Below are 26,302 nucleotides of genomic sequence, written 5' to 3' on the forward strand. Positions count from 1 at the left end.
ACACAAACACACACACACACACACACACACACACACACACACACACACACACACACACACACACACACACACACACACACATTTTTTATTTCTGTGTCATGCTAATGTATTTGGCCCATCCCTTGGGATCACACAACACCCCAAATTTACAAACATGGACTTTAAACTTTTGACTGCTCGTGTTCTTCCCTGCTCTAATGAAAAAAGTGTGTCCATCTGTAACAGACCTTCTACCTTTATATGTGCTGTATAAATCATTACGACACACTGTTCCGGTGTCGTTGCTGTGGATCTCCCTGACTGGACTAAAAACCTAAACTCCTCTCATCCTTTTCATTTTCCCTGTCCTCTGTCGGGGCAGACGTGTCGACCGGCCTCTGTTCATTAGTTCACACTTCAGTTCACCGCGTCCTCTCCTTCGTTTCCAGCTCCTGTTTGCTCGCATGTTTTTTCCCCCTGAGGCTCGGGAGGCGTTTCAGAGCAGATAGAAAACACAGCACAGAGGAGTGTGGCTCAAGTGTTGTTGTTGCTGATAATTGATTAGGTCTTATCAGGCCGCTGTCTCTCACTTACCCACTACCCTCTCCCCGGTTCCAGCCCTGAGAATGTCATTCAGCATATATCTGAATTTACACAACACCTGCAGCCACATGTTAGGGGGGGCTGTGAGTCTCGTGGGGGTTTGGCATGTAGCTTGAAGCTTATATTTTAGAAATTTACTTTATCGTCTCACCCATCCCCTTAAATCCAGCAATTCGATATGACTTCCTCCCTTTCCTGCTGCCTGCACACCTCCATTTCCCACACTTTTTCATCTTCTCTGATTTGAATCCTCTTGTCGATTTACCTTCTACATTCCTCCTCTGCCGCATACTCCAAATTCCCTAACTCTCTTCTCTCTCTCTCTCTCCCCCTCAGTGTTGTTGCGCGAGGAGGTCGCCCAGCTTCAGGAGGAGGTCCACCTGCTCAGGCAAATGAAGGACATGTTGAGTAAGGACCTGGAGGACACGCAGGGCGGCTGCTCCTCTAATCTGCTCTCAGCCACCGAGCTCCGCGTGCAGCTGGGCGACAAGGAGCAGGAGCTGGACCGAGCCAAAGAGGCCTTACAAGGTCAGGGGAAAACAGCGGGGGAGGAAGTGCTCAAACAATTCACTTCACTAATAAACACAGATACATAAGCAGATATGTACTTGAGTAAAATGAAAAGTGCTGCATTACGTTTTCTACTCAAATATAGGTAACTACTTGCTTTTAAATATATTCAAAGTACTTTTCAAGATTGTAGCCTAGTCCCTATTGCAACAGTCACCGAGTCTCGGCCTCCTCGGAATCCATTACAGGTGTTTCTTCACCAGTGAGTGCAGCTGCTACAGGAGGCGGAGCCTAATGTTACCTGTCGTCGTGGAGTAGAAAGTACAGATACATGCTGAAATATGTTGTGGAGTTAAAGTTCAAAAAAAGTATCCGAGAGCAAATCTACTCCAGTAAAATACAGATAAATGAAAAATGTGCTTAAGTAATGTAACAAAGTCAATGTACTTAAATAAGCAGCACACTCCCTTCTTCTTTCCAGCAGCTGTCCAAGCTTTTAGCTGGAAGTGTAACTCATGTGAACATATAAATCAGGCAGGAATATGTTGCAATTGAACTAAATCTACATAAGTCATAGAATTTGTGCATGATTCAGGTTTAAAAATATTGTCTTTAAAGTGAATCTGAATAGAAGCTGCTGTGGACCCCAGTACATTTTCTTGTAAATTAAAGAGATTTGCTTTTTACACATGTTAAACAGCATAATTATCTGCACCAAATAAAAAACAATATGTCATCATCGTAAAAATTCACAGTTTTGGTTTAAATCTTTAGCTCCCTGTTCCCTGAAGTCCTGTTTTGAGCTCCACCTCTGACATGTGAATGTAACTCAGTTTCGTCAAAGGTCTGAAAGAATGTGCACCCAGAGGTTTGGTGAGCGGAGACGTCAGGCGGAGTTTACGTGCACGTGTTTCGACATTGTGCCGTCTCAGAAATGGGCGTCGCCCCAGACTAGCAGCAAAGCAAATTCCAGATTCGCCTCATTTTTAATTAATATCCAAAACTCACAGATACAGAATTGTTAGTGTCGTATATTAATGTGGTATAGATGTGACCTGGAATGCGCTGCTGATTGTGTAATATTGGTTTGTTCCATGTTGTGTGAAAACAAATGAAGCTCTTACGCAATCCAACAGTTGGGACAGGGGTAAAAAAAATGTCAGTCCTGCATTGATTTAGGGGGAAACTGAAAACTCCACTGTTTCCTCGCCTGCTTCTCTCCTGTGCTTGGAGAAATACAGGTGTTCAACTGCCAGCTTGTAATCTGCTCCGTGCAACTGCTGCAGAACAGGTTTGAATGTGGAGTGTGTAACACGGAGTCTCTGGATGTTGACAGCAGGAACGCTCGTTGAGTGACATTCGTGTGCAGCTATGAAAAGTACAGGGCCCAGACTCGTCTCTTCCTCCTCAGCTCAAACAAGGAGGAGAATACCGGTGTGGTTTAGTTTTTTGTTTTTTTTTCACCTGCACAGAGCCCCCATGGTTGCATCATCGCCGTTGAGGTTTCTCTGTGGGAGAATGAAGTTAAAAGAGATCTGATCCAATCTGTCTCGTCACGGATGAGCCATCAGAGGGTGCACATGCCGACCGAAACGGTTTCATGTGTGAAGGAATAAGTGGCACTTATCTTTTGAGATGATTACATCATTTTCTTCAGGCCATTTCTGGGTGAAAACAGAAAAAAACACACACCACCACCAGCTTCTGCTGCTCATTAACAGAAGGCACAGTGGCACCTAGTGGCTCGCTGCTGCAACTACAAAGCTTTGTGTCTGAGTGGTCCACGTCCAACTCTCACTGACTTGTTGGTCTGGTTCTGTCGTGTTGGACAGTGAAGTTCTCTGTTAAGGTTCTCCTTCGTACCCACGTGCATGTGGTGAAAGTGTGTGTTTGTGTTGCAGCTATGAAAGCTGACCGTAAGCGTCTAAAAGGGGAGAAGGCCGACCTGGTGAGTCAGATGCAGCAGCTGTACACAACACTGGAGAGCCGAGAGGAGCAGCTACGAGAATTCATTCGCAACTACGACCAGCACCGAAAGGTAACACACACACCGAGCAGCCGGTTCATCAATATCACTCTATCCAGATGTAACGTTGTTGGTGTTTAAGTTAAGTTGGTAAATCATGAGGAATGTCCGTATAGAAATAACAAAGACATGTATGAAGTCATTATGAGAACTCTATACTATGTATTTCCCATAAGAAAGATATACTATGCAATATTTCATCATTAATAATTAACCAGACCTATGTTATATATTTTGTTCACTTACATTATCCAAAATGTTCAAACCAAGAGAAATTATATTTTACATAAATTTGAATTATTTGCATACAAATACATTGTACTTCGTTATAAACCTTTTATTATTACGTATCTAGGCCGTCTTTAGTCACGACTTATGTTTTCTCATGGTTACACCTAGCCTGGATGCCAGACGAACTTAGCCCCGCCCACAACAGATTTGGTCGGGCAGTTCGGTCTGGGGTCGCTCCATTGGGAAAAAATTATGGCCGGACCGGGCCAATCAGATTGTCAGGGCGGGCTTTATACGATGATTGACAGATGATCAACGGTAACGTAATCAACCACGTCATCACAGTGCCCTCGGGTTGAATTCGTTTTCAACAAACATGCCTGCCGCTGGCGAGCTGAGATGTGTAGATGCTGCCATTGAGTCTGTTTTCGAAGACATCGACAGCGCATTCATTTTGAAAGAGGAACACAGAACGTGGAGGCGACGCCAGAGCACCGCGCTAATCCCTATCGCCCCGGCGCTTGGCTGTTCACAACGGACGCTGAAGCGACGCTGAACCGCCGGGCAGCGCTAATAATATCACCCGTTGATCCAGTAGATCGCTGCACGGCTTTATAGCATAGCATACGTCACATACTACGTTGCTCTGATTGGTTGTAGGTCTATCCAATTGAGCGAAGAGGAATTTTACTTCCTGGTCAGTTGAAACACGCCCCATAATTTTTTCCCAATGGAGCGACTCCAGACCGAACTGCCCGACCAAAATGTTGTGGGCGGGGCTAAATTCGTCTGGCATCCAGGCTAGGTTACACCATGTTTCCAACATAAAATGCAAGTTTTGGAATAGATGAAGTATAAATATACATATATAAATATGATGTGTCTGTGTGTGTTTTGTGTGTCAGCTGAATTAATACGATATATCAGATTTGCCCTAAATACTAAATATTTGTGTTGTAAAGTTTAGATAACCCTGCTCGGTAAAGCTTTCTGGGACTATTGTCATTTTATTCCCTGTGAAAATGCCTGATTAGAAACACATTGTTTAATAATGGGAACCGATGAAAAGCGAGTCCAATGGGGACGTACTGGGAACAGTTTGTCAGAAACTACTTTTGAAATGTGATGGATTTTTGCAACAAGAGAACTAACTTTAAATAAAACTCAGTATTCAAACACAGCTCATATTAAGCATCTTTGATCATTCAAGTGTATAAATGAGGCTTTTTTAATCCTGCATATGGTTCAGAGGAGACGAGCTCAGGTTTCTGACCACCAAGAATGTGTGTGTGTGTTTGTGTGTGTGTGTGTGTCCAGGAAAGCGAGGACGCAGTGAAGGTCCTGGCGAAGGAGAAAGACATGCTGGAGAGGGAGAAGTGGGACCTGAGGAGACAGACCAAGGAGGCCACGGAGCAGGCCAACATCCTGCGCTCTCAGATGGACATGAAGGAGAACAGGATCAAAGAGCTGGAGGCCGAGCTCACCATGGTGAGTCCGGCTGCCTGTGGACACACGGTCACACACACTGTTGAATGCTTTCAAGCAGACTCGTATCACCTCAGCATTATTTATCTGTGTGTGTGTGGCATGACTGCAAACAAGGTGTCAGTTGGTAATCCTGTCATATCGGTGTGTGCACACATGCAGTGTAATCCGCTCGAGTACATCCTCGTCCCATCCAGCTCCCAAAGCATTCACCTCCTCTCTGGGATGAGGAGAAAGAAACTTGTTTTTATGTGCTGCTGGTTCGGACTCTCCTCCCTCTGCACTGACCCTCACATCGAGCTGAGTCACACATTTGTCTCATCAGTGCCTGACCTAAATGGTGTTTTGCTACAGATCACGGGCGGATCTATTTTTCACTTTGTTTAACATTGTGGCCGTTTTTCAACACTTTTGTCAACGTATCAAGAAATAATGCTGAAATCTTTATGAAAAGGATCTGGCTATGATCTGGATTTTGTGAATTAAAGGGAGGGGGGGTTATTGAGTTCACATATTCCTTTCCACTATATCAGAAAAGGGACCTTCTGCCCGTTTAATAATGTTAGACAATGTTTTTTTGTTGAAAACAAATCCCTTGAAAAATTGTAAACCAAGGTTGTGTTGGTTTGTGTCTTAATAGTTTCAGACACCACGACTCTGTTGAATCTTAATGAATGTGTCATCTAGTGCACAGAGTTTATTGTAAATATAGAGAATTGCTTTCTTCATTCCACATCCAGCTGAACGGCAGTGTGCACACGTGTGTGGGTGTACACTTTCATGTTTACAATACTTGTGTGAGTCTCTGTGATAAAAGACGAGAAGAGTTTATTACTATTTATTTAACTGTCAATCGCAAAGGTAACACAGTGCTTTTCATAACGCATGGAAGAAAATACATCTAAGCCAAGAAGGAGAAATATATTTTACCTTTAATTAAAAGATTGAAACTATGCGTCTATCTGTGTGAGTTTTCATATTTTACTTATTGCATTTTATAAATATCTTATGAGATTTTCTTAGTAGATTCAGCAGAGAGAAAAAAAGGAGAACTCCTCACATCATTTGTGCAAAATCAATATTCCTATAAGGTCGTGCTCAATACTCATTAGAGGAAACAGAGGAATAGAAAAACCACAATCGATTCTGAATAACCTCAAATGATTTACCATCAACGTGGAAATGTTTCTGTACCAGAGCTCACCATGTGCTGTGTCTCTTGTGTTTCCCAGGCGAAGCAGTCTCTGGCCACCCTGACAAAAGACGTACCGAAGAGACACTCGCTGGCCATGCCGACGGAGCCCGTGGTGAACGGCAGTCAGGAGTGGGTGATGCAGGCCGACCTGCCGCTCACCGCCGCCATCCGACAGAGCCAACAGACGCTCTACCACGGTCACACCACGGACAGACAGGGTAGGCTCTCTTTTCCGCTCGGCCTCTCAGTGTCTAAGCTGCTTCGGTGTTGCATTTACAGAGCCGGCACACTAACAGAGGGTTCCCTCGAGGTTTCTCATACTAACTGCAGGAATTTTTCAATTTGTGTGTGTGTGTGTGTGTGTGTGTGTGTGTGTCTTGGGGGGGTTCGCGCCTCCAGCTGTGGTCAGGATCAGCCCCTGTCACTCTCGCCAGCCCTCGGTCATCTCTGACGCCTCAGCAGCCGACGGGGACCGCTCGTCCACGCCCAGCGACATCAACTCACCTCGGCACCGGACCCACTCCCTCTGCAATGTAAGAGCTGCCTGGCCCCCTTCACCAAGTTATCACCCCTCCTTCTCCTGTCTGTGTCCGTCCCTCTGTCCTGTCCTCCTGCTGGGTGTCAGCCTGCCTGCTTGGTGGTGGTGGTGGAGGTGGTGTTGTTTTATTGCATTCAAAGTCACTTTAAAGCAGTAGTTTGAAGTTGTGTTTTGGATTTCTTGCCGAGAGCTTGATGTGTCTCTCATGTCTGTTAAATATGAAGAGGGAAACCGTGGACCTGTGTGTATCAAACATAGACTGCGTGTAAAGATGGACGACATGGTGGCAGCTCACCAAAAGAGAAGCCAGACTATCTTGGTCGCCTCCTGCTGGCTGGCTGCAGTATAGGTCATAAATCCTAAATAATCCATGGTGTCCCCATAAATAATCCCCATACATTTTTCTGATCGGATTTGCGGGACCTCGATACCGCGGCTACTGCTCAGAGTCCGGCTCCTAATGAAAAGCACAAGACGGGAGGAATCGGATACTTGTCGTCAATTATTATATACAGTGTGAGAAGTCCTTCCCAATGAAACCCAATGGACAGTGTAATTTTATATTAGTCGTTTTCATCTCGGTTCTATGGTGTCAAAAGGTGATCAAATTAACCACCCACCACCTTTTAAAGTTCACAAATTAACTTGTTATGAATCGTTATATCTTAATAGTTTTACGCTTAACAAAAACTGAAATGTAAAGTTAAATGTTCAGGGGTTGATGGCAGTCAAACCACGGAGACGCTGCATCCAACCAGGAGAGTTCAGCTCATAACCTTTATAAAACCAAAACATTTTTTACAGCTCAGTTTTTGCGTGGATGAAACAAATAAGATATGATGTTGATTCCTGAACATTAGAGGTGCAAGTCAGCAGATTTAGTCTTTAGTCTTTTTACCATACAGACATGAAACACACATCAACCTCATCAGACTTTACATCCAACAAATAAACAAAATGTCAAACTGCTGCTCTACCTGGGCCGTGTGAGAGGACTAACCTGAGTGTCCTCTGCTTGCTGCAGTCCATGGAGGACCTGGAGGACCAGAAGCGTAAGAAGAAGAAGGAGAAGATGACTCTGGGATCTCTGTCGCGCGTGTTCGCTCGGGGAAAGCAGCGCAAGTCACTGGACCCCGGCCTGTTTGATGGTACAGCCACCCCTGATTATTACATAGAGGAGGATGCCGACTGGTGATACTGTGTGTGTAAGCGTGAGTGTGTGTGCGTGTGTGTTTGTGTGCGTGCGTGCGTGTGTGTGTGTGTGCGTGTGTGTGTTAATGTGTGGATATCCACTTGGCTTTAACTGTGTGTTCAGTTTGTCGAGGGGTGGGGGGGGGAATGGGGTAAATTTTAAAAGAGAATCCCTTAAAGAGACTGCTATTCTATATGTACAGTATATTATCCTTAAATTGTGTTTGTAAATTAGATATATATTTATAGATGTACATGTATGCATATGTATATATGTTTACATGCTTATAAATATATACAGTACATGGGGTTATTATGATGTGTAGACTTGTTTATGCTGTATTATCTTCCAAATGGCGTAATGTTTTATGTTTTTTATAACTGGAGACTTGAAGGACTGCTGTTCATATGTACATAGGAGTGATTGTGACACTAGTGTTTTTACTGTAAATGTCATTTGGCTTTTGTTACTTTACAGTTGCTTTTATCATGCTTTGCAACACTGATTTCTATGTTTCTTCTTATTCCCAATTTTATTCAGCCCATTTTTTTACTACGACAGAAGAGATATTAGCTGATTGACCTGAAAATGATGGATCTTTCATTGGCCAAATTTAATTATTGATGTGAAAATACAGCACTTTGTTTGAGGGGTGTTGCTGTGACAGGATCGTCATCATATTCCTGTTATAAATATTGGCCCATGGTATTTGCTGATAATGATACCTCAACCATTTAAGATTAAAACAAATATATACATCCTTCTTTACGGACTGCTAATTAGGGTTTCAGAGTCAGACTTCCATCAAATATGACTTAAATGGACATGCACAAAGAAATATAAGAAATTAATATAATATCCAGGCAAACCTCTCGCCTGCTGTCAAGTGCAAGTGCCAAAGCTAAAACGTCTCATCTCTGAAAGAATCTGCATATCACTGTGTCACTGTTAGCACTAGCCTCATAACATTGTTTTATGTCTGACACACACGTCTCACTGAGAACTAACTAACGTGTCGATACCAGTGGAATGTGCATTAAACACCTGCATGATCCCTGTGTGTCGCTTCCAGGAAAATGTCCATTCATGACCGATCAGATTTAATAATCTCCACACTCCTGTGTTGCTCCTGTGTTGCCTTCTCCTCCCTGTACCAACTTCTCTCTCCCTGCATTTTGAATGCACGGCCCCTTTGTTTTCTGTTTATTTTATTTTTTCTGTTACTGTTTCTTTTTTGTAGAATTCCTCCTCATTTCTCGCAAATGTGGCTCTACAACGATTCTCTGTCGAATGCTTTGTAATTAAGGAGATGTTGCATAAAAAGATTCTATCTATTGAAGTATTTTATTTAAAAGAGAAAAAAAAAAAGACACAAACAAGAGGCGACTTCAGATATTTATCTGCTGCAGCTGCTGCGGCCAGATGTCGAGGAGGTTTTAGCGTTTTTTCGAAAAATGAATCATAATTGAAATGAAATCTTATTTTAAAAATAAAACTAGTAACTGAATACATCCGACGTGACCTTTTTCTGTTCCATGAGTAATCTTGTTCTTGTGTGCAGTCTAACGTGTCTCTCCCTCTCCTCCTGCCATTTCTAATGGCAAACCCCCTTCCTGCCAGTGAGTAACTCCTCATCTGTGATTACCAGCTGTCTGTTTCTGCTCCCTGGGGATTATTCATGTCACTCAGGTCCATTGGAGAAAAAAAAATGGTCTCGTTTTTTCTTTCTTGGAAAGTCTTATGAGAGATGGTGGACTTTGCATGCAGCATTTGTTGTCAGCATGTGGGGACGAATCAGGTAAACACACAGAGTTCATCCTGGATTTGTCGGTTCAGTATGAATCAGTGTTTCCCTATTTTTGAGATAGGTGGGTAATGGGCGGGAGCATGATGTTTTATGAATAATCCCTGTGTCTCTAATACATTACCCTAATGGTCTTAAGTCCCTTCATAATCATCAAGATAGTAACAAGTATTTTAACTTTTATTAAACGATGATACTGTAGTTGTAGACCTGGACTAAACAACTACATCCAATTACACAATAAACTTGTGGGTTACATTTAACTGATTTGACACAATTTAAAATTACGATGCACTCATTTGTGTTATGTTTATTACTTATTATCACTTATTATATAGCTATTTGTAACTAGTGAAATTCAACTGAATAGTTTTGGCTCCATCTAGTGGCCATGTGTGCAATTTCAACCCGGTGAATATCAAAATTGGATGAAGGAAAAGGTTTTCATGCAGCTGACTCGAGCGACAACAAAACTTATTGAGTTATTTTAGTGTAGCATCTAAACCGATATCGTGTTTGGAGGTGGAGTAGAAATTTCCCACTCTAAAATCCTCTGATACTTTAATGTCAAACTGTCTCCAGATGAGTCTTTTGTTTTGATTTCCCTCTGACCCTGAACTCCTCCTGTATGCCACACCTTAACCTCTCCCGAACCAATCCAGACTCTGACAGCCTCACACAGCAGAGCCTGTCTGACGGCGAGGAGCAGCTCGACCGCCTCCAGCAGGCGGAGCTCACGCGCACCACGTGCATGTCGCTGTGGAGGGCAGGTGCAGTCCAGGCCTGGATGGAGGTCGTCATGGGGATGCCCATGTACATCCGAGCCTGCTCTGAAAATATCAAGAGTGGCAAGGTAAACATCTGGTCCAAGTGGTTCTTCTTCGGCTGTTTGTAGGAAGTGGTTGCACTCAGGCTTGATGGAAGTTTGGACCTCTGCTCTTTAGGTGCTGCTGGGATTGACAGATGAGGATTTAGAGCTGGGTCTGGGAGTCAGTAACCTCCTCCATCGCAGGAAGCTGAGACTGGCCATCGAGGATTACAGAAGAGCGGAGGGGGATCAGGGGTGAGCAGCAGGCTAAAGGAAAACTCGACAGAATAAGAATCAGAACAAAAAAAACAAAACATGAGGTGTGATCTATTAATGTAGATTGACAGTGTATAGAATGATAAGAATTAGATCTACTTCAATTACCAGTAAAAGAGAAGCCAGTAACTTAATATATAATATTATAACAACCAATGGGTTATACACTATTTTTGCATTACGCGGGCTTCTACTTTTCATAGTGAAACAGAAATTACTTAATTATACTTTTAAGTAATATTTAGGATCTTGTGCTATTCAATTTTAAATTTTTGTAATATTGGTACAATTACTGAAGTAAATAATCTGAACATTTTCCACCGCTGCTAATAAAGTGTGTCGTTGGTCTCTAATCCTCCTGTAGACTGTCGAAAGCCTCTGAGATGGATCATCACTGGGTGTCCACCTCCTGGCTGAGTGACGTGGGCCTGCCTCAATACTCTCAGACCTTCCAGAGTAACTTAGTGGACGGACGAGTGCTGAACTCTCTGAGCCGCAGGGACCTGGAGAGGTTCCTCAACATCGGGGACCAGTTCCACCAGACAAGCCTTCTGCTGGCGATCCAGCTGCTGCAGATTCTCAGCTTTGATAAAGAGGTGAGACTATAAACCAGCATTTTTACTACTGACACTGAGTAGTCTTTTTCTTTTGGAGTATTCATTCCTCAATGGCTTTAACTCAGCCCCACTGATGCCCTGCATGTGATTTTCATTATCATCCACCATAGCTTGAGGCACACAGAAGCTGTTGGTGCTGCATTATCTCAGCAGGCCATCATCCTTTCCTGACCTCTCTCCGTGTTGTGCTTGGCCCCTGCCACATTAGCGCTTCTGTATATATCGGTGTGTTGTGTTTTCGCAGGCCCTGCAGGCACGACGGGCAAAATGTGAGCACCAGGACTGGGATCCCATTGTTTGGACATGTCACCGAGTAATGAAGTGGATCAGAGACATAGACCTCAAGGTGGGTGGGAGGTCAGCGGCGGTCTTCCCTTTGCTCGGGAGTTTTCCAGCGCAGATTGGAACCAGATCCCGCACAGTTTGTGTTTCTTGGTCTCCCGCGGACATAATGATAGCTCTGTTGCTTTGTTGCTTCACCGCAGCCGAAAGAAATACACAGAAAAAAACACAGGTTTCGCACAAATAAACACAGCAAAATACTACACATGTGTTTTTCTGGCTTCGGTGTCCTCTACTTTGACATAAACATGTAGCTCTACAATCCAAAACACAATTTCTGCCCCACAGGGACAAACATCTATTTGTTTTAAAGCCCCATCATGACTGTGGTTTCTCTTTACATGCTATTAAATTTGACCTTTGCACCCTCCTGACTACTTGCATGACTATAGAAAGCATCTGAAGGGCCTCTGCTTTTTGCTCCTCAGGAGTTTGCAGACAATCTTCAAGGTAAAGGGATTAACGGGGCTGTGCTGGCTCTGGATCCCTCCTTCGACACTGACGCCATGGCCAAAGCCCTGTGCATCCCCGGCAACAAGCACATGCTGCATCGGCACCTGTATGAAGAGATGAAATCCCTCGCTGTTCATCACAGGTGAATCAAAATCTGCTCTACACAAATTACCACCGAGCACACGCAGTACCTCCGCCAAGGCACAACAGTCTCCTCCAATTCAATCAAGCTGCACCAAATTGCACGGTTATAGAAATCCGTTCCCTAAATATAAACGATTTCTCTCGTCGAGATCCGTGATTTATTTCCTGGGAAAGTGGTGAAAATGTAAAAAAAGGAAACACCCTATCAAGCGATGTTTAAGAAATAGGGGGGAAAAAAGAGGAATCCTGGATCTGCCCCCGGAGCCAGAATCAGACCAAAGCTCAGTGGGTTCCTCCCTGACCCTCACCACATCCTTCCAACAAGTTCCTCGTTAATCCGCTCAATTGTTTTTGTGTAATTTTGTGTTTCGCTCACAAACAATCAAAATAACAAACAGACAGACAGGGCAGAAGACATCACATCCTTGGCGAAGGTAATTATAACTTGAAAACATTCTACCTAAACAGGAAGGATGAGATAAGACCTCAGGGTTGTGAAATGTGACAAAGCGTGAAACAAACGGAGAAATAATCACATTTACAGTAAACAAAACATCTTGTGATGCCTTTGTTTTTACAGCAATTCAGAGCAGTCCAACGAAGTCATCGGTTCTTCTTCTCCTGTGGCTGTTAACCGCTTCGCTGAGGAGAGGGCCTCCATGAGAAGAACTGGGAAGGTATCACACGACTGGAATAATATTGTATCCACTTCGCAGTATAAAATACAATCACATCTGGTTTTAACAACAGCAGGGCTGTCGAGCAAACAAACAAAAGTCATGAATGTGGCTCAGTAGTTGAGTAGTTGTAAAACGTCACATATTTTCCATGGTTATGTGAACAACGGCCTTTCAGTGACCTTTCCTGGCATGGTAGTGATTCTCACTGATTATTCATAATGTTTCACAGCCACATTGTAAAAGCATGCACACCACATACTGCAATAAATTAACCATTAAGTCTATTATCATAGTAAGCTCAAATATAACTATTTTAAAGATCCGTATTGACAATGAAATATTTGATCTAGGAAATTCTATAACAATGTATTTCATTGCTGCAAAAAAAAAAAAAGCAGCAATCTCCTCTTCGACATTGTGTTTTTATTTTTATTTGGATCAAGAAACAATAAAAATGTAGAAGATACTAAAACGCCCCTCATGGAATAAGTGTTTATTGGACTTGTGTCTTGGGGACATTCTTGCCTCGGTCAGATAATGGACAGTACAGCTGACAGGAAATGAGGGGGAGAGGGACGGGGTTGACATGCACCAAAGGTCGCCAGCCGGATACAAACCGAGGACATGGAGATTGCATGATCTGCATCTTAAACTGTACCACATCTGGCCATTTTTATTGGACAGCTTTACTTAATCATACGAGTGAAAAAAAGTAAAGAGGAGATGTTTTAAACGAGGACAATGTCACATTCTTAAGAATAAGCACATCTACATTTTGCGCTTCATATCTTCTCATTTTTCCCAGAGTCCGCTGAGGTTACGTGCAAACAACCACTCGGTGGAGCGGAGCCTGGGCTTCCACGGCAGCTGTGGGTCTCTGCCCAGAGAGGCCAGGGTTCAGGCTGTTCCTCGGGCCAGAGGCAGCCCCATGCACACCTACAAGGGCGTGGAAATCACAAACGTCTGACCCCGCCATGGAAATGCTCATCATTGTTTACATTGTTGTCGTGCTATGCTCGTTTACTACTGAGAGAAACCTACGCTCAGCACTTCAGAGGCAGTTGTCGTGTAGCGTATTAACACATCATTTAATTATTCAAATCATTTTGGCCTGCATAGAAATCACACATTCCCCCCCGAACAGACACATGTTGTTGTAAATATAAAAGAGAGGAATCACTTTGGGAACATAAAGTTCTGTTTTCAACTGAATTTCCAAATTACTTTCATATTATGACTGTAGAAAAAACTGTAATGTTGATAATAACTGTATAGCTGTACAGTGTTTTTCTCCTTTGATGCCTTACATGAAATAGGTCTCATATTTATATATATCTTCACGGCACTTCTCTGGTTGCAGTCAACTATTTTCAACAGCTCAGCCCTTTTTTGTTCACATATTAAATGAAGAATTATGCCTTAGGTAGAGAAGCAGACATTATAATATGCTCTCACAGCAGAGACACTGTACATATCCCCGTTTATCTTCCGAGGACTGTGTCATGTCAGCAGCTCTCTGCGTCTACGGGCGAGATGTTTGAGCCAGAGTTTCTGGCTCAAATCCGGTCCTCTACCTCTCTGTGACCCCCCCCCCCCCCCCCCCCCTCTGCAAGTTCGTCATCACAATTGTTATGAAGTATTATAAAATGAAATTATTATTATTAAATAGTATCATTATTGTTAGTACTGTAACAGATAGATCTACATATTTTAAAACAACAATAAGATATTTTGATTGCAGACATTGATTTGTCATCAATACTATCAAGACGTAAAGTTTCTATGGAACAGCAGATTCTAGCACACGGGACAATCTTTAAAGTTCAAACTGTCCTTTTAAAATCTCTCTTCTCCCATTGTTACATTCAGTTAATTAAAGAACTGCGAGGAAGACGTTTTGGTTGTTAATTGAATATAAATTACTAACAAGACTCATCCGTGGTGATATGTAGAAAGCGATCCAGTTGAATGGTGGGTTTTGAAAGTGTGTAAACTACAGAGGGAGGTTGTGTTAATACTGTGTAAGCACTGCAGAAAAGAACAGTGCTGTTATATATCTTAATGGGAGAATTGAATCTTTTGTACAGTTTCATCATGTTTTATAAAACACAGATGTGTAAACTTTGCTGATCCTGTGCATGAGAACACACATATGAAATGTCCCACTGTGTGCAGCTACATCCCTGAGGCCAATCCAGGTTGTGTCTAACTGGTTTTTCTACAACTTTTTGGGTGTCTACAACGTTCACCAACAGCGGGAAGATCAGACCAGTTCAAACCTGTAGACAGAGAGAAGGAACTCTAGGGATGGTCACTGTGAACTGGGGTTAGTAGGACGAGCACTATTTCTCCTCCTCTCACAGTGTTTTTTTAACGTACACACCAACAATACAGGTGGAATTATTGTCAACTGTCATATTGTACAGTGTTTACCTGCTCATTATTTTCCAGCTACAGTCAAATCTGTGTTCACACAATAAAAACTTTATCTGCTGAGACTTAAGTTATTTCTTTATGATGATTTTGTAAATTGTGTATTTGTACAAGACCGGGTTTGCTACAGCAGCGCCTCTTAATTGTATCAATTTGGGACAAAACACGTGTTTCAGTGGAAAAAGAAACTACACAAACAAACTGTTTATTGGTTATTTTGTAGAGATTTAAAAACACATGTCAGTGTATTCAGATATTTACTACTCACTTTACACAGGTTGAATACCACTCATCGGAAATATCTATTATTCTATGTTTACATTCAATCAATTAATCATTCGAACTTTATCTATATAGCACATTTCATACAGGTTAGTGCAGTTCAAAGTGCTTCACAAATGAATGGGGAGCCAAGGATGAGACAGAACAATGAGACAATAAAAAAACTCATTACAGTAGGAATGTATATAAAATACTTTAAAAAATGTACAATTGATTACAAACGTCTTGTCATCTCGTTATTCAAACCAGACCAACGTATTTGATCATTCCCCATAATTTAATAGAGGAAAGCGATTGTTTAAAAGTAGCAAGTAAAACTTTGGAATAACGTCGCACACAATCGGGTTCAATAAACAGAAAATTGCTGTGATTTGTGTGACATAATTATACAAGATGACAATTTTATATTGTCCCACTCTGGATAATCAGGCCTTAGTTAAATATGTAACAGTTCTAGTTGTTTTACATGTGGCTCAGCAGTGGAGACACAACTAGGAGCCTTGCAGCAGGACCTAAAACAAACAGAACTGCTACCAATGCCTTGCCATCCAAACATCAAGGGGAACAAGGACAGAGAGGGTCTCCTCCACCGGCTAGGTGTGGTCAGATAGAGCAAGTCAGAGACTGGGAAATGTTGGTGGACGTGGGCCAGCGGCTTACAGTCCCATCACATATTGTTATCACCACTCTTAGACCAGACCTGATACTCTGGTCCAACACCCTGCACGTTGACTAATTCTTAGAATTGACAGTACCCTGGGAGGATGTTGTTGAATGCATTGGGTTTCCTTCACCATCCACCAGCAGGATGCTCAGCGATCTGGGGATCCATGGACAAGCCCTGCACCAGACCATAAAGAAACATTACACACTTCAGAACGCATGTACACAACTGAAGATATGTCCCTAACATACACTGGTAGTCACTAACATCCGCTAACATCAACTGGAGGTAGACATACATTTGGGTAGTAGAACATACACAGGATGTCCCCCATCTTGTCCTATGTTCTATAATGGGAAAGTTTAGTTAGAGGTAATGATGTCTGATCTACTGAGCAGCCACATGGCTGTCATACTACAGCCATTCAAGCCAGTCAGATTTACCTTTAGCCTTAGCGTACCCTCAAGTTCGGCTTGTATCATTGCTTGCAAGGCCAAAACAGTGATGACGCTGATGTACACAACTTAAATGATGTACCTTTAATCTGCTGGTGGCTGTTAACACCTGCAAACATCTACTGGCACAATGAATCTAGAATCTAGAATCTTAAGACCACAACATTGTTTCAACTGCTGGTTTCTACTTCAACGCAGCACAACCACAGACAGCTTCCAAAGAAAACTGTGACAGGGAGTTTTATTGATATTTACATAATCGTCCTTACCGAAAAGATAATACTTTAGTTACCGTTGTTACATTTTTTTCTCTTATGTGACAGTAAATTAGATATGCTCTTTTTTCATTTTAGAAAATAAAAAAATCATAAATTGAAGAACTTGAATTGAATCTTAACTCAACTTAACTTTATGCACTTACCTACTATACTTAACTACTTAACAACTTTACTTAACTCTTATACTTAACAGCTTCACTTAAATACTTAACTTGACTTAAGCTTAACTCAACATAACTTTCACTTAACCAAGTTATTTGATTCGATATTAATTTCAAAGTATTTCAACTCCTCTGTGTCAGTCACGAGCGGAAGGAGCACGGAGGAGCACTAGGACCGGGGGGAGAACAGGTCACAGTCCCGCTTTACAAACAGGAGAGGGAGGAGGTTTGTCTGCGGCTGGAACTTGAACAAAGTCCCTGTGACCTAAAGTTCAGCGGGGCGGTAAATTATCATAGAAACCAACCGACTGTGTGGTTTTTAAAAGTGGAGCCTGAGCTGCGCCGCACGGGACCGTCGGTTGCTCTTTGTGTGTCTGTGGTTTGTTCCTGTTTACGCTGAGTGTGAGTCTGGTCTTCCTGAAAACACCTGCGTGCTTCAGGTAACTCCCCGATGAAGAGGGAAGTGTGAGGAGCCTGGGCGGAGAGGAAGGAGAAGGTGAGGCCGCTGGTCACCTCCATGGTTTACCAGTTCGAAGTGGTGGGTGGATGCTGGTTGGGATAGTTTGTGTCTCAGGTGTTATAATCAGAGGAGTTTGTGGACAGGTAGATGTCCCTGTGGAGGGGCAGCTCCTCTCTCTGTCTCTCTCTCTCTCTCTCTGAGCTCCTCCCCACACACAATGTGAACACACACACACACACAAACACACTCTTACACTATCTTTAACTTGACTTCTCCTGCTCCAGCACTGGGTCACTGGTTGAGCTGTTATGGTTTACTCCTGTATTGTGGTTTACTCCTGAATTAGCAGCAGTGGCCTGTTCTTTACTGGTTAAACTGCCTTTTTACATTCTGGAAATGTGCTGATGTTAAAGAGGACACACCCATGCTCGGTGTCCCTGCACCGAAGACACAGCCATCAGGAGTGAAATGTCACCGAAGGTTGTGCTGTGGCATGTTGTCTGTCTGGTGCTGCTGTATTATATGTCCTGGTTTATGTGGGACTGCAGGGACCAAGGCCCTCTAATGGCAGCAAAACCCAGAAATCTGTCAGCGTTCATTCACCTGCTGCCGATCTGTTCCACAGTTTGTTCACCTGAGGATCAAACCCTGGATGCAGCCGTCTGTACTGTAGCTGGAGGAAGTTAAGAGCAAATCGAGTTCCACTCAAGACCACGACAACATTCAGGTAAGGACAGGAAAAGGTTTTACTTATTGGTGCATAAAGTTATGTTTCATTTATACTCGTTGGACAAGGAAACAGAGGGATACAAGTAAATGGAAACCAATACAGAGTAAAAATAACTTGGTTAATGTTGTGGTTAGGTTAAGATGCATTGAATTCATTTGCTAGAGGAGTTTCGATTTATAAATCTTCAATGAAATAAATATTATTTTTCTACATTTCGAGATTTTACGATGTAAAAACATTGATACTATTAGTTTAAAGGAAGGTTTTAGTTTGCTGTTAGTCAGAATATCATGATGGTCCAATGTTCAGTTCCCTCTGACAGCAAAGTAGACCAACAGACTCAGGATACTGATCCAGCCTATTGGATCAATATATCAATATATCTTCATGACATAGTGCACAGAGTGTCATATTTTGTATCCTCAAATAAGAGCATGGATGCTAGGACTGTACTATATGGCTGAAATCAATACCACTGTATGTATATGAATGTTGTCTGTCATCAATATACGATTATGTTACAAATTAGTGTAAAGTTATCTGTATTTTGATATTTAATACAAAGAACTGTGTTTCACTATTATAGATGATAGCAGACTCAATGGTTCTCTTACAGAACCTGCTTGCTCCGGAGCTTTCCTCCGTATCACATGGTTCAAATCAGCTGTTTGTGTTTGATGACATGTTCTGAACTGTTGATGTTGAAGCTGGTCAAGGTTTGAATCATCTCTATAGACCTGAGACTGTTTTGTCATCTGGTGTCAACATTAACCTGTCAAACTCAACAAATTCAATTACCTTTGTAGTTTTTACGATAAAATAACGTAATTATCTGAAACCATAACACATGATAATATCACCGCAACAGGATTCTTCTGAAAGTTAACTAACAACATTTCCAAGTTATTGCCTTTTCAAGCTTTTTATTTATTCATAGAACTGAAATACTTGGAAGAAGTTTCCCCTGGCAGCACTGATCTTCAAATTGCTGAGCCTCATCTTTTTTAACTCGGTCACAGTGAGCGCAGATATTTTAATGTAAAAGAGTCGTTTAGTGACAAAACGCTGAACCAGCAGAAAGTAGAGGATTTAAACATCTGCAGGAGGAGACAGAAACACCTGCTTCAGCCTCACAAGGTAATTCGCCGCTTTACTGAGGCCTGTGTATCAATTATACATTCGATAGACCAGTGATAATTTATTGTTCCTCTAATTTTTCTCTCCCGGCCTCTTTGAGTCGTGCATACTCTACACTCAGGACCCCTGGATTAACATCCGTGCCTCCCTGCCCCTCCCATCATTTCTATGTCAAAGCACGGTGACAGGAGCTAAATTGCAGGGTGTGCTCCGCATGAAGGGTTGGACTAATTAACCGGAATTTATGCATCCTGAGTGTCGTGCGTGAAATACTCAAGTTCTTCATTTAACGCGTGAATACTTTTGAACTTTGTGTCCTGTCCTGAGAACAGAGCAGCAGGTTATGGGTATGAGGACAGATGCTTATATATATACAATGAAAATAAAAGGGACCTGGTTAACTGAACACAATTCTATTAAAGTCAGATCCCTTAGAGGATATGACAATGTTCAAAGACATGCTTTAAGAATATGGATCGGTCTAATATTACGGATAGTTTTAACATAGACTGAAATGACTGAATGTAATTTTCTTCAGGTTTCAGAGAAAACTACTCTATTAAAGGAAATGAAAGAGGAGTTCAGCCTTGAATAAATTGATACATTCTGGACACTATACATTTGAGAATCAATACATTTCTGATTTTTAAATTAAACACAAAAACCTTGGAGATAAAGTAGACAAAGGCAATTTTTAATATCCGACAAAATCCTAATTTTAAATGAACCATAATTCTGAATTTCTATGGATCTCTAAGCTTTGATGAAGCCAAGCTTGCTGATAAAAGGAGTTTTCACAACCATAGCAAGTGACTTAGTGCAGAAACCTTCAGTCGCTATGTGAAATCTCAGGTGAAAAAGTATTACAAGTCTGAGGATGGAAGGGCAGTTTTCTTTTACGCAGATAACAACTACAAAAATCACTAAAACACTTAAGGGCTGCGATATTACCAACGTTATTGCCCTGGATGCCGTCCTAGCTGAGTTCCAGGCAGAGGCTGAAGAGGTTATTGCTCCCAGTTTCACACACTTGATAAATCTTTTAATTTCCCACTCAAAGGGCCCCCTGGAATTACCAATCTTATATATTCTGAGAGGTATAAAGATGTTCCCTGTGGTGTCCCCCAAGGAAGCATAATTGGTCCTTTATTTTTCTTTTTGTGTATTACCTTAATGATATGTAGGCGGCGATGAGATCATTTAGCTTTGTTAGTTAGTTTTAATATTTAGCAATGACTTTGTAAAGAGCTCCAAAACATAAGCATTTGGTTATGTAACAAAAATCTATGCGTGTACAAAACTGAATGTAATGTTTCAAGAACAAGACTGAACTAAGGGAGTGGTCCAGTTGTTTCGTTGAATGTGAATCAAATACATAGGACTATAACTTGTGTGAGGTGGAACCACGTATATCCAGATCCAGAGGGTCTTCTCCCTCATCGTCATTTAGGATGTCAATTCAGAGACAAAGTCTTTGTCAAAAATGTCCAAATTCTTGGATAACGAAGCAATAGTAGACACGTTAACATGGACATGAATTTTCTGATATTAACCCGATAAAGACAACTGTCTGAATAGGACACTGACATGTTAACAGCCTTTTTTCTGATTCCCTTAACCTATATAATGTCGTACTCGGAAGAAGCAATAATAAAGTCAACACATGAGTATTCTGATCTTAGTCACATTATGTGGACATGAACACGTCTCACTCACAGTATCACGTCTTATTGGGGTTTTGACAGCATACTGCGACTTCGACTTAGGGCAGTGACCAAATGTTTGATGACGCATGCCCTGAGTTGGAGTGTAAACAAGTAGTCGGATGCAATGTTGATGAGTCATATCAGACTATGCTCTGTAAATGGGAATATGATTGGAATATTCTATCAGCCACTCATGTTAACATCACAATCGAAATATTTATGACTCCAGCTGGAAATAGTGGTGACTCTAAAAGAACCAAATATAATGACGTTCGTCCTTCATCTCGGTCCACGAGCGGAGATGAGCCCAAGATATTTTCAGCAATGAATGGGCTCCCTGTTGAAGGTTCATCTGTTAAAACCTGTCCTGGTTTATTTGAGTATTTTCCGTTTGATGGTGACCTCTTTCTGTAGGTCAAATTGTTGAAACATTCACATTATAAGCTTCACAATCCATCTTTTTGTATGGTTGCTGTATTGCATTCCATTTTATTGTGCAGGTTTCCATTTTAATGATCTATTACTGCACCGTATTTTCAAAGCTCCACTCCTCCACTGTGTCATATTGTTATTTTCGTAATAAATGTGTGTGAGTGATATATTTGCACGAGATGGAGCGACGCTTGTGAGCTGGTTCAGGCAGCCGACTCGAGCTGCGCCGCTACAGTCATGGGACATACATCATGTGACATACCTCGCTCTCCACAATCATATATAATACACACCCACCTTATCAGGCAGTGTGTTTAAGAAGAGATAATTCCCCATCACTCCCTTTGCCTGCGCCGCACCTGCGTCAGTATTGCTGCCAGTTGCTTCAGCCCCTCCACCATCCCAGCATCCACCTGTAGACTCCGACGGGGGGGTAATAAGCATCATATCAATATAATCCTACTCGGGGGAGGGATTACGTTTGAGCCCAGATGCCAAACACAAACATGTTCTACTGTTGCAATCAACATTGGAAGGGTAGTGGTCTGACTGAATTGCGGTTACGCTGCTAAATACCATCACCCTTACATGAACATTTTTGCGTTCATTCTTCGACTGTGAGTCATTCCTGTCCACGGTTCAGCCTCTCAGGTTTATGTTTGTCATGTTAAGACATGTGTGGACCTTCTTCCGGCTGCACTTGTTTCCTCATAACCTGTTTTCTCCCCACACTGCTGTCACACTAGTTCTGCTCCAAATGTAGCAGCCTGAATGGCTTTTTTTTTGTTTTGAGAGTGTACAAACCACAAACTAACAAATGTATCCACGTCAGATACAGCTCAATATCAAAACTGTCCCAGGTTTTAACATTTTCTTTCAGCAATAAATGCTACGAGGTGCATGAGGCGGCTGTTCGGGTAACAAGGACTTGCATCTCCTGTGAAGGCTTTGGTGCAGCAGGAGGCGGGTCGTGTGTTTGGCAGAAGTATACAGAGCGATTTTTACATGGACCGTTTGGTATTGGAGATGAATGTCTCTGATCAATCGTATCAACACTGAAGGTTAATAGTTCTGTGCCGGCCTGATGTGAATCCCTATTGAAGCATTAGCTGGATTGGGTAAATCAAACTCTAAAGAGTCAGGCACTACCTCTGAAATCTGTTCATCTTGAAAGACCAATTCATGGTTTGTCCTGAATATTTCTATCGTCATATTTTCTAGAGTCGTACAGGGATTTTCTCTTACTTTGATGCACCTGATATTTTCTCATAAGATACTTCCTGCATATTAGAAAATGGTTTCACAAGAGTTAGCTCTGTAGAATAATAGAGGCACAAACCAGAAAGTAATCTTTTCGGTCTGCTTAATGGCAGAGCAATACATAGCTATGACCCATCTTTGTTGGCATCTGACTTATCTCAGAGGTTTATAGTAGAAGAGTTTCCAGTTAGAATCTGTTTACGGATCCTTATCTCTGGTATCATATCTTTATCTTTGTCTCTGTCGTTTGTCCTTTAGGGATGTGCTCCAATCGCAGTCGATGTGGCGGCAACAACCGTGCCAACCGGTCCGGCTCAGAGGGCACCAGTTCAGGCGCCCACTATGCCCTGTGCGCCCTGGGAGTCGGACTGATCGCCCTGGGTGTCGTCATGATTGTGTGGACTGTGATACCCACGGATGGAGAGAAATCGGACGAGCCCTCCAATCATTCAGGGAACTCCACCGCAGGAACAGACGACGAGGACGGAGACGAGGAGGCAACTGACCACACAAAGTCTTCGTCCGTGGCTATGGTGCTGGTCGGGGTAGGAGCAGCCATGCTGCTGTTGTCCCTTTGCCTCGGTCTGAGGAGCAAGAGGAGAGCACGCAACAGACCTACACTACCTGTGGCGGCGGGAGGCACCCTCATGAACCACGTGGCTGCAGAAGAGTGAGTGCTTCATGATTTAGCTGTTGTTTAACACTTTGACTTTTCTTAGATGTTCTGAGAACCTCCAGTGCTGCTGCGACTAAGAATATTTGGAAATGTAATATTATTTTGTTTTCCAGTTCTTGAGCATTTTTAAGCCATTTGTGGATTTAAATATTCCACTTTTAGGAACGGAAAATTCCTTACTTGCATGATAGTAGCATTTCCTCTGAGACTGACTCAGGAATCATTGTGGCCAAGACGTCTCAAAGAAAAGACTCAACGAAAAACACTGATGCAAACGCCACGGATGTCTACAGGCGTCCTTCTAATTAGGAATGTTACAGTTTTGCATAAAACAAAACACTTTGGCTTGAATATTTACAAATAATAACTTTTAAAGGGGAGAAAATAAAAATACAATTATGGTAGAAAAACATAGAATAGTTTAAACATTAGCTAATAACCATATAGCTGTAAATCCGGGGTTTGTCTCATTCAAGGAAGTTGTCTGGATAAAATCCCACATATTAGACTGACTGAATGTCGCCTCCTTTCCAGAGCTGTGGATCCAGTCACATTCACCGTGCCGAGCTATGAGGAGGTCATCGGCAGTAACGACTACCCCGTCCGTCAAAGTAACCTTCGCAACAGCACCTCCCAGCTGCCATCTTACGAGGACATCATAGCAGCCGTGGAAAATGAGGGTGCGGACACCACAGACAATCCCACGGAGGACACCCCTCTTAGTGAGTCCACACCAGCTCCCGTCGAGCCCGCTGCTGAGGCCGCCCAGGCCGACCCTCCTGGCCTGACCAGTAACCCCAGCCTGCCAACCCGTAGCACCAGCCGGGCCAGCCGCTTGCTGCGGCCCCTGCGGGTGAGGAGGATCAAGTCGGACAAATTGCACCTGAAGCACTTCCGCCTCCAGATCCGTACCCCCACACAGAATCCGGTAACAATTGAACCCATCACTCCGCCACCGCAGTATGATAATAAGATGCCTGAGTTACCGTAGGAGCTCTTCCCTCATTTCTCCCACACTGTCTGTTCCTGATGAATCCAAAAAGCTCAGCCTTAAAAGGACTAATGATACATTTTGAAAGCCCATTTTCTAGGTTGGTATTAAACAGGTTAACTGTGGCTGCGAGCGGTGTGACGCAGGCCGTGCAGACACTTTCCTGAGATGAGAATATTTTCAAACTTAATCTCTTATTCTTTATCTGTGAAGCTTGTGATTGGCATATTTATTCTGTTATAATGCATCGGTTTGAAATGGCCCACTTTCACATTTGAGATCATTTTAAACATGTCAAACATAGGGAAGCCTCTCAGTTTTATTTAATATCCAGTCTTTTTTCACCTCAGCTGGATTTATTATTGTTGTATTTTGAGTTTGATTAGTGTTGAACTGTGGTAAACGTTAAGCCATGGCTTGCATTTCAGAAAGGGGTAAAAGGGAAACTAAATCATTTTCAGTGCTATTAAAGTATCATCAGTGTCAGATGCACCACTTGTTTGTGATTTGAAACTGAAGAAAATGCACTGAGGCCAAAATCTTTGTGACAAAACTTATTCTTTATAAATGTTTGTTGTTGTTTGTTTAAACTGTCTTGTTTAAAAGGAACTTGTTCTAATTACCTTTTTTGATACAGATGTCATGAGAAGAAAAATATTATATGGAACAGTAAAACCAGAAGTAAACTACTGATTATTTTAGTACGGGGTGTGGTATTAAATGTGCGTTGCTTCGTGATTTTATTAGTTTAAATGTTGAAATCCCTTTTGAATAAGTGTTTTTCTCTTTCCTCCAGGATCATGTCAAGCTTTTATGTTTTTGTTGCAAAATGTCAATATAAATAACTTTAACTGTAATTATTCAGTAGACCATTTTTCATCAATGCAATGACCGGTCACAACAAATAGCTCTATTAAATACAGATTAAATCAACATCACTGCCATTCAAACACACAAATAAATTATTGCTGCATTTTCTGATCTATTTTTTATTTGCCTGCTGTAGATTCAAGAGAGCGGCTTATTATGAGAGAGAGAGAGAGAGAGAGAGAGAGAGAGAGATGTTGTCTTTATACTTTCAGTTAATAAAATCTAACTGTAGATTCCTGCTTTGTTCTTTGTATTGTGTCACCGTGACGAACTCTCCATGTATTCAAATAGTTTAGTCCCAATTTGTCTCTACACCTTTGCATCTATTTCCATGTGGTCTTAATAGTCGTTGACTGAAAGTTAGTGACCCCTAGTGGTTAAAAAGGGTAAAAGACTAAAGTGAGTTGAAACTTTGCTCCAGATCTTTTGTATTTGAACTGAGTGGGTTCTCTATTAATAATAAGAATAAATAAGAACAAGAGAATAGTTGTACCATTACTGCTGATATAAGGGGAGAAGATATGGATGTAAAGATGAATGTGAAGAGTAAGAACAGGCGTCTTGATGACTACCAGTCTTCCCATCATAGTTTAATTTATTATATAGGGTTTATATAACTGCAACAGTGGTATTTAATTTGTTTCAGATTCTAAATGGCATTCAACCCTCATGTATAGTAAAACCTCCAGTGGCAAATGCATTTTACTGTATTTTACTCTGTTTTGACTTTGCTGTTATTTTAACTTCATGTTGCGGTTTGGTGGGAGTCTATTTTTTCTAAGTAAAAAAGAAAACCATGGGTCAGGTTTGACCCATAAAATAATGTGGCTGTGTGTTGATGCTAATCACATCTGAAGTGTGCTGCACAGTAAAAATACATGTAT

General features: G+C 42.0%; 3 protein-coding genes across 4 annotated transcripts in view; all 3 read left to right on the forward strand.

Annotated features, from left to right (window-relative positions):
• kaznb (kazrin, periplakin interacting protein b) overlaps positions 1–9,266 on the forward strand; it is a 98,170-nt gene extending 88,904 nt beyond the window's left edge. For both annotated transcript variants that reach the window (XM_053432896.1, XM_053432905.1), the window contains 6 exons: positions 919–1,110; positions 2,994–3,130; positions 4,667–4,837; positions 6,067–6,247; positions 6,429–6,562; positions 7,592–9,266. In XM_053432896.1, the coding sequence (XP_053288871.1) occupies positions 919–1,110; positions 2,994–3,130; positions 4,667–4,837; positions 6,067–6,247; positions 6,429–6,562; positions 7,592–7,762 (986 nt within the window). In that variant the 3' untranslated portion in view covers positions 7,763–9,266. The remainder of the gene's footprint in view (positions 1–918; positions 1,111–2,993; positions 3,131–4,666; positions 4,838–6,066; positions 6,248–6,428; positions 6,563–7,591) is intronic.
• Positions 9,267–10,490: 1,224 nt separating this feature from the next.
• On the forward strand, positions 10,491–14,473 carry LOC128449640 (kazrin-A). The gene is made up of 6 exons (XM_053432916.1): positions 10,491–10,626; positions 11,012–11,243; positions 11,509–11,610; positions 12,035–12,201; positions 12,784–12,880; positions 13,689–14,473. The coding sequence occupies exons 2-6, from the start codon at positions 11,031–11,033 to the stop codon at positions 13,848–13,850; spliced, it is 741 nt and encodes a 246-aa protein (XP_053288891.1). The 5' UTR covers positions 10,491–10,626; positions 11,012–11,030; the 3' UTR covers positions 13,851–14,473.
• A 2,888-nt stretch (positions 14,474–17,361) lies between these two features.
• On the forward strand, positions 17,362–25,523 carry tmem51b (transmembrane protein 51b). The gene is made up of 4 exons (XM_053447762.1): positions 17,362–17,652; positions 18,242–18,343; positions 23,140–23,551; positions 24,092–25,523. The coding sequence occupies exons 3-4, from the start codon at positions 23,142–23,144 to the stop codon at positions 24,546–24,548; spliced, it is 867 nt and encodes a 288-aa protein (XP_053303737.1). The 5' UTR covers positions 17,362–17,652; positions 18,242–18,343; positions 23,140–23,141; the 3' UTR covers positions 24,549–25,523.
• The last annotated feature ends 779 nt before the right edge of the window (positions 25,524–26,302 follow it).

Source organism: Pleuronectes platessa, chromosome 2, assembly GCF_947347685.1.
Source record: "Pleuronectes platessa chromosome 2, fPlePla1.1, whole genome shotgun sequence".
NCBI classification, from domain to species: Eukaryota; Metazoa; Chordata; class Actinopteri; order Pleuronectiformes; family Pleuronectidae; genus Pleuronectes; species Pleuronectes platessa.

What these genes read in the sequence shown, in the direction of transcription:
- LOC128449640 (XM_053432916.1), top strand. Translation starts at nt 11,031, where the DNA reads ATGGATCATCACTGGGTGTCCACCTCCTGGCTGAGTGACGTGGGCCTG. An exon ending in TTCTCAGCTTTGATAAAGAG is followed by an intron (nt 11,244 to 11,508) that starts GTGAGACTATAA and finishes GTGTTTTCGCAG; the next exon opens with GCCCTGCAGGCACGACGGGC. An exon ending in TCAGAGACATAGACCTCAAG is followed by an intron (nt 11,611 to 12,034) that starts GTGGGTGGGAGG and finishes TTTGCTCCTCAG; the next exon opens with GAGTTTGCAGACAATCTTCA.
- tmem51b (XM_053447762.1), top strand. Translation starts at nt 23,142, where the DNA reads ATGTGCTCCAATCGCAGTCGATGTGGCGGCAACAACCGTGCCAACCGG. An exon ending in AACCACGTGGCTGCAGAAGA is followed by an intron (nt 23,552 to 24,091) that starts GTGAGTGCTTCA and finishes CCTCCTTTCCAG; the next exon opens with AGCTGTGGATCCAGTCACAT.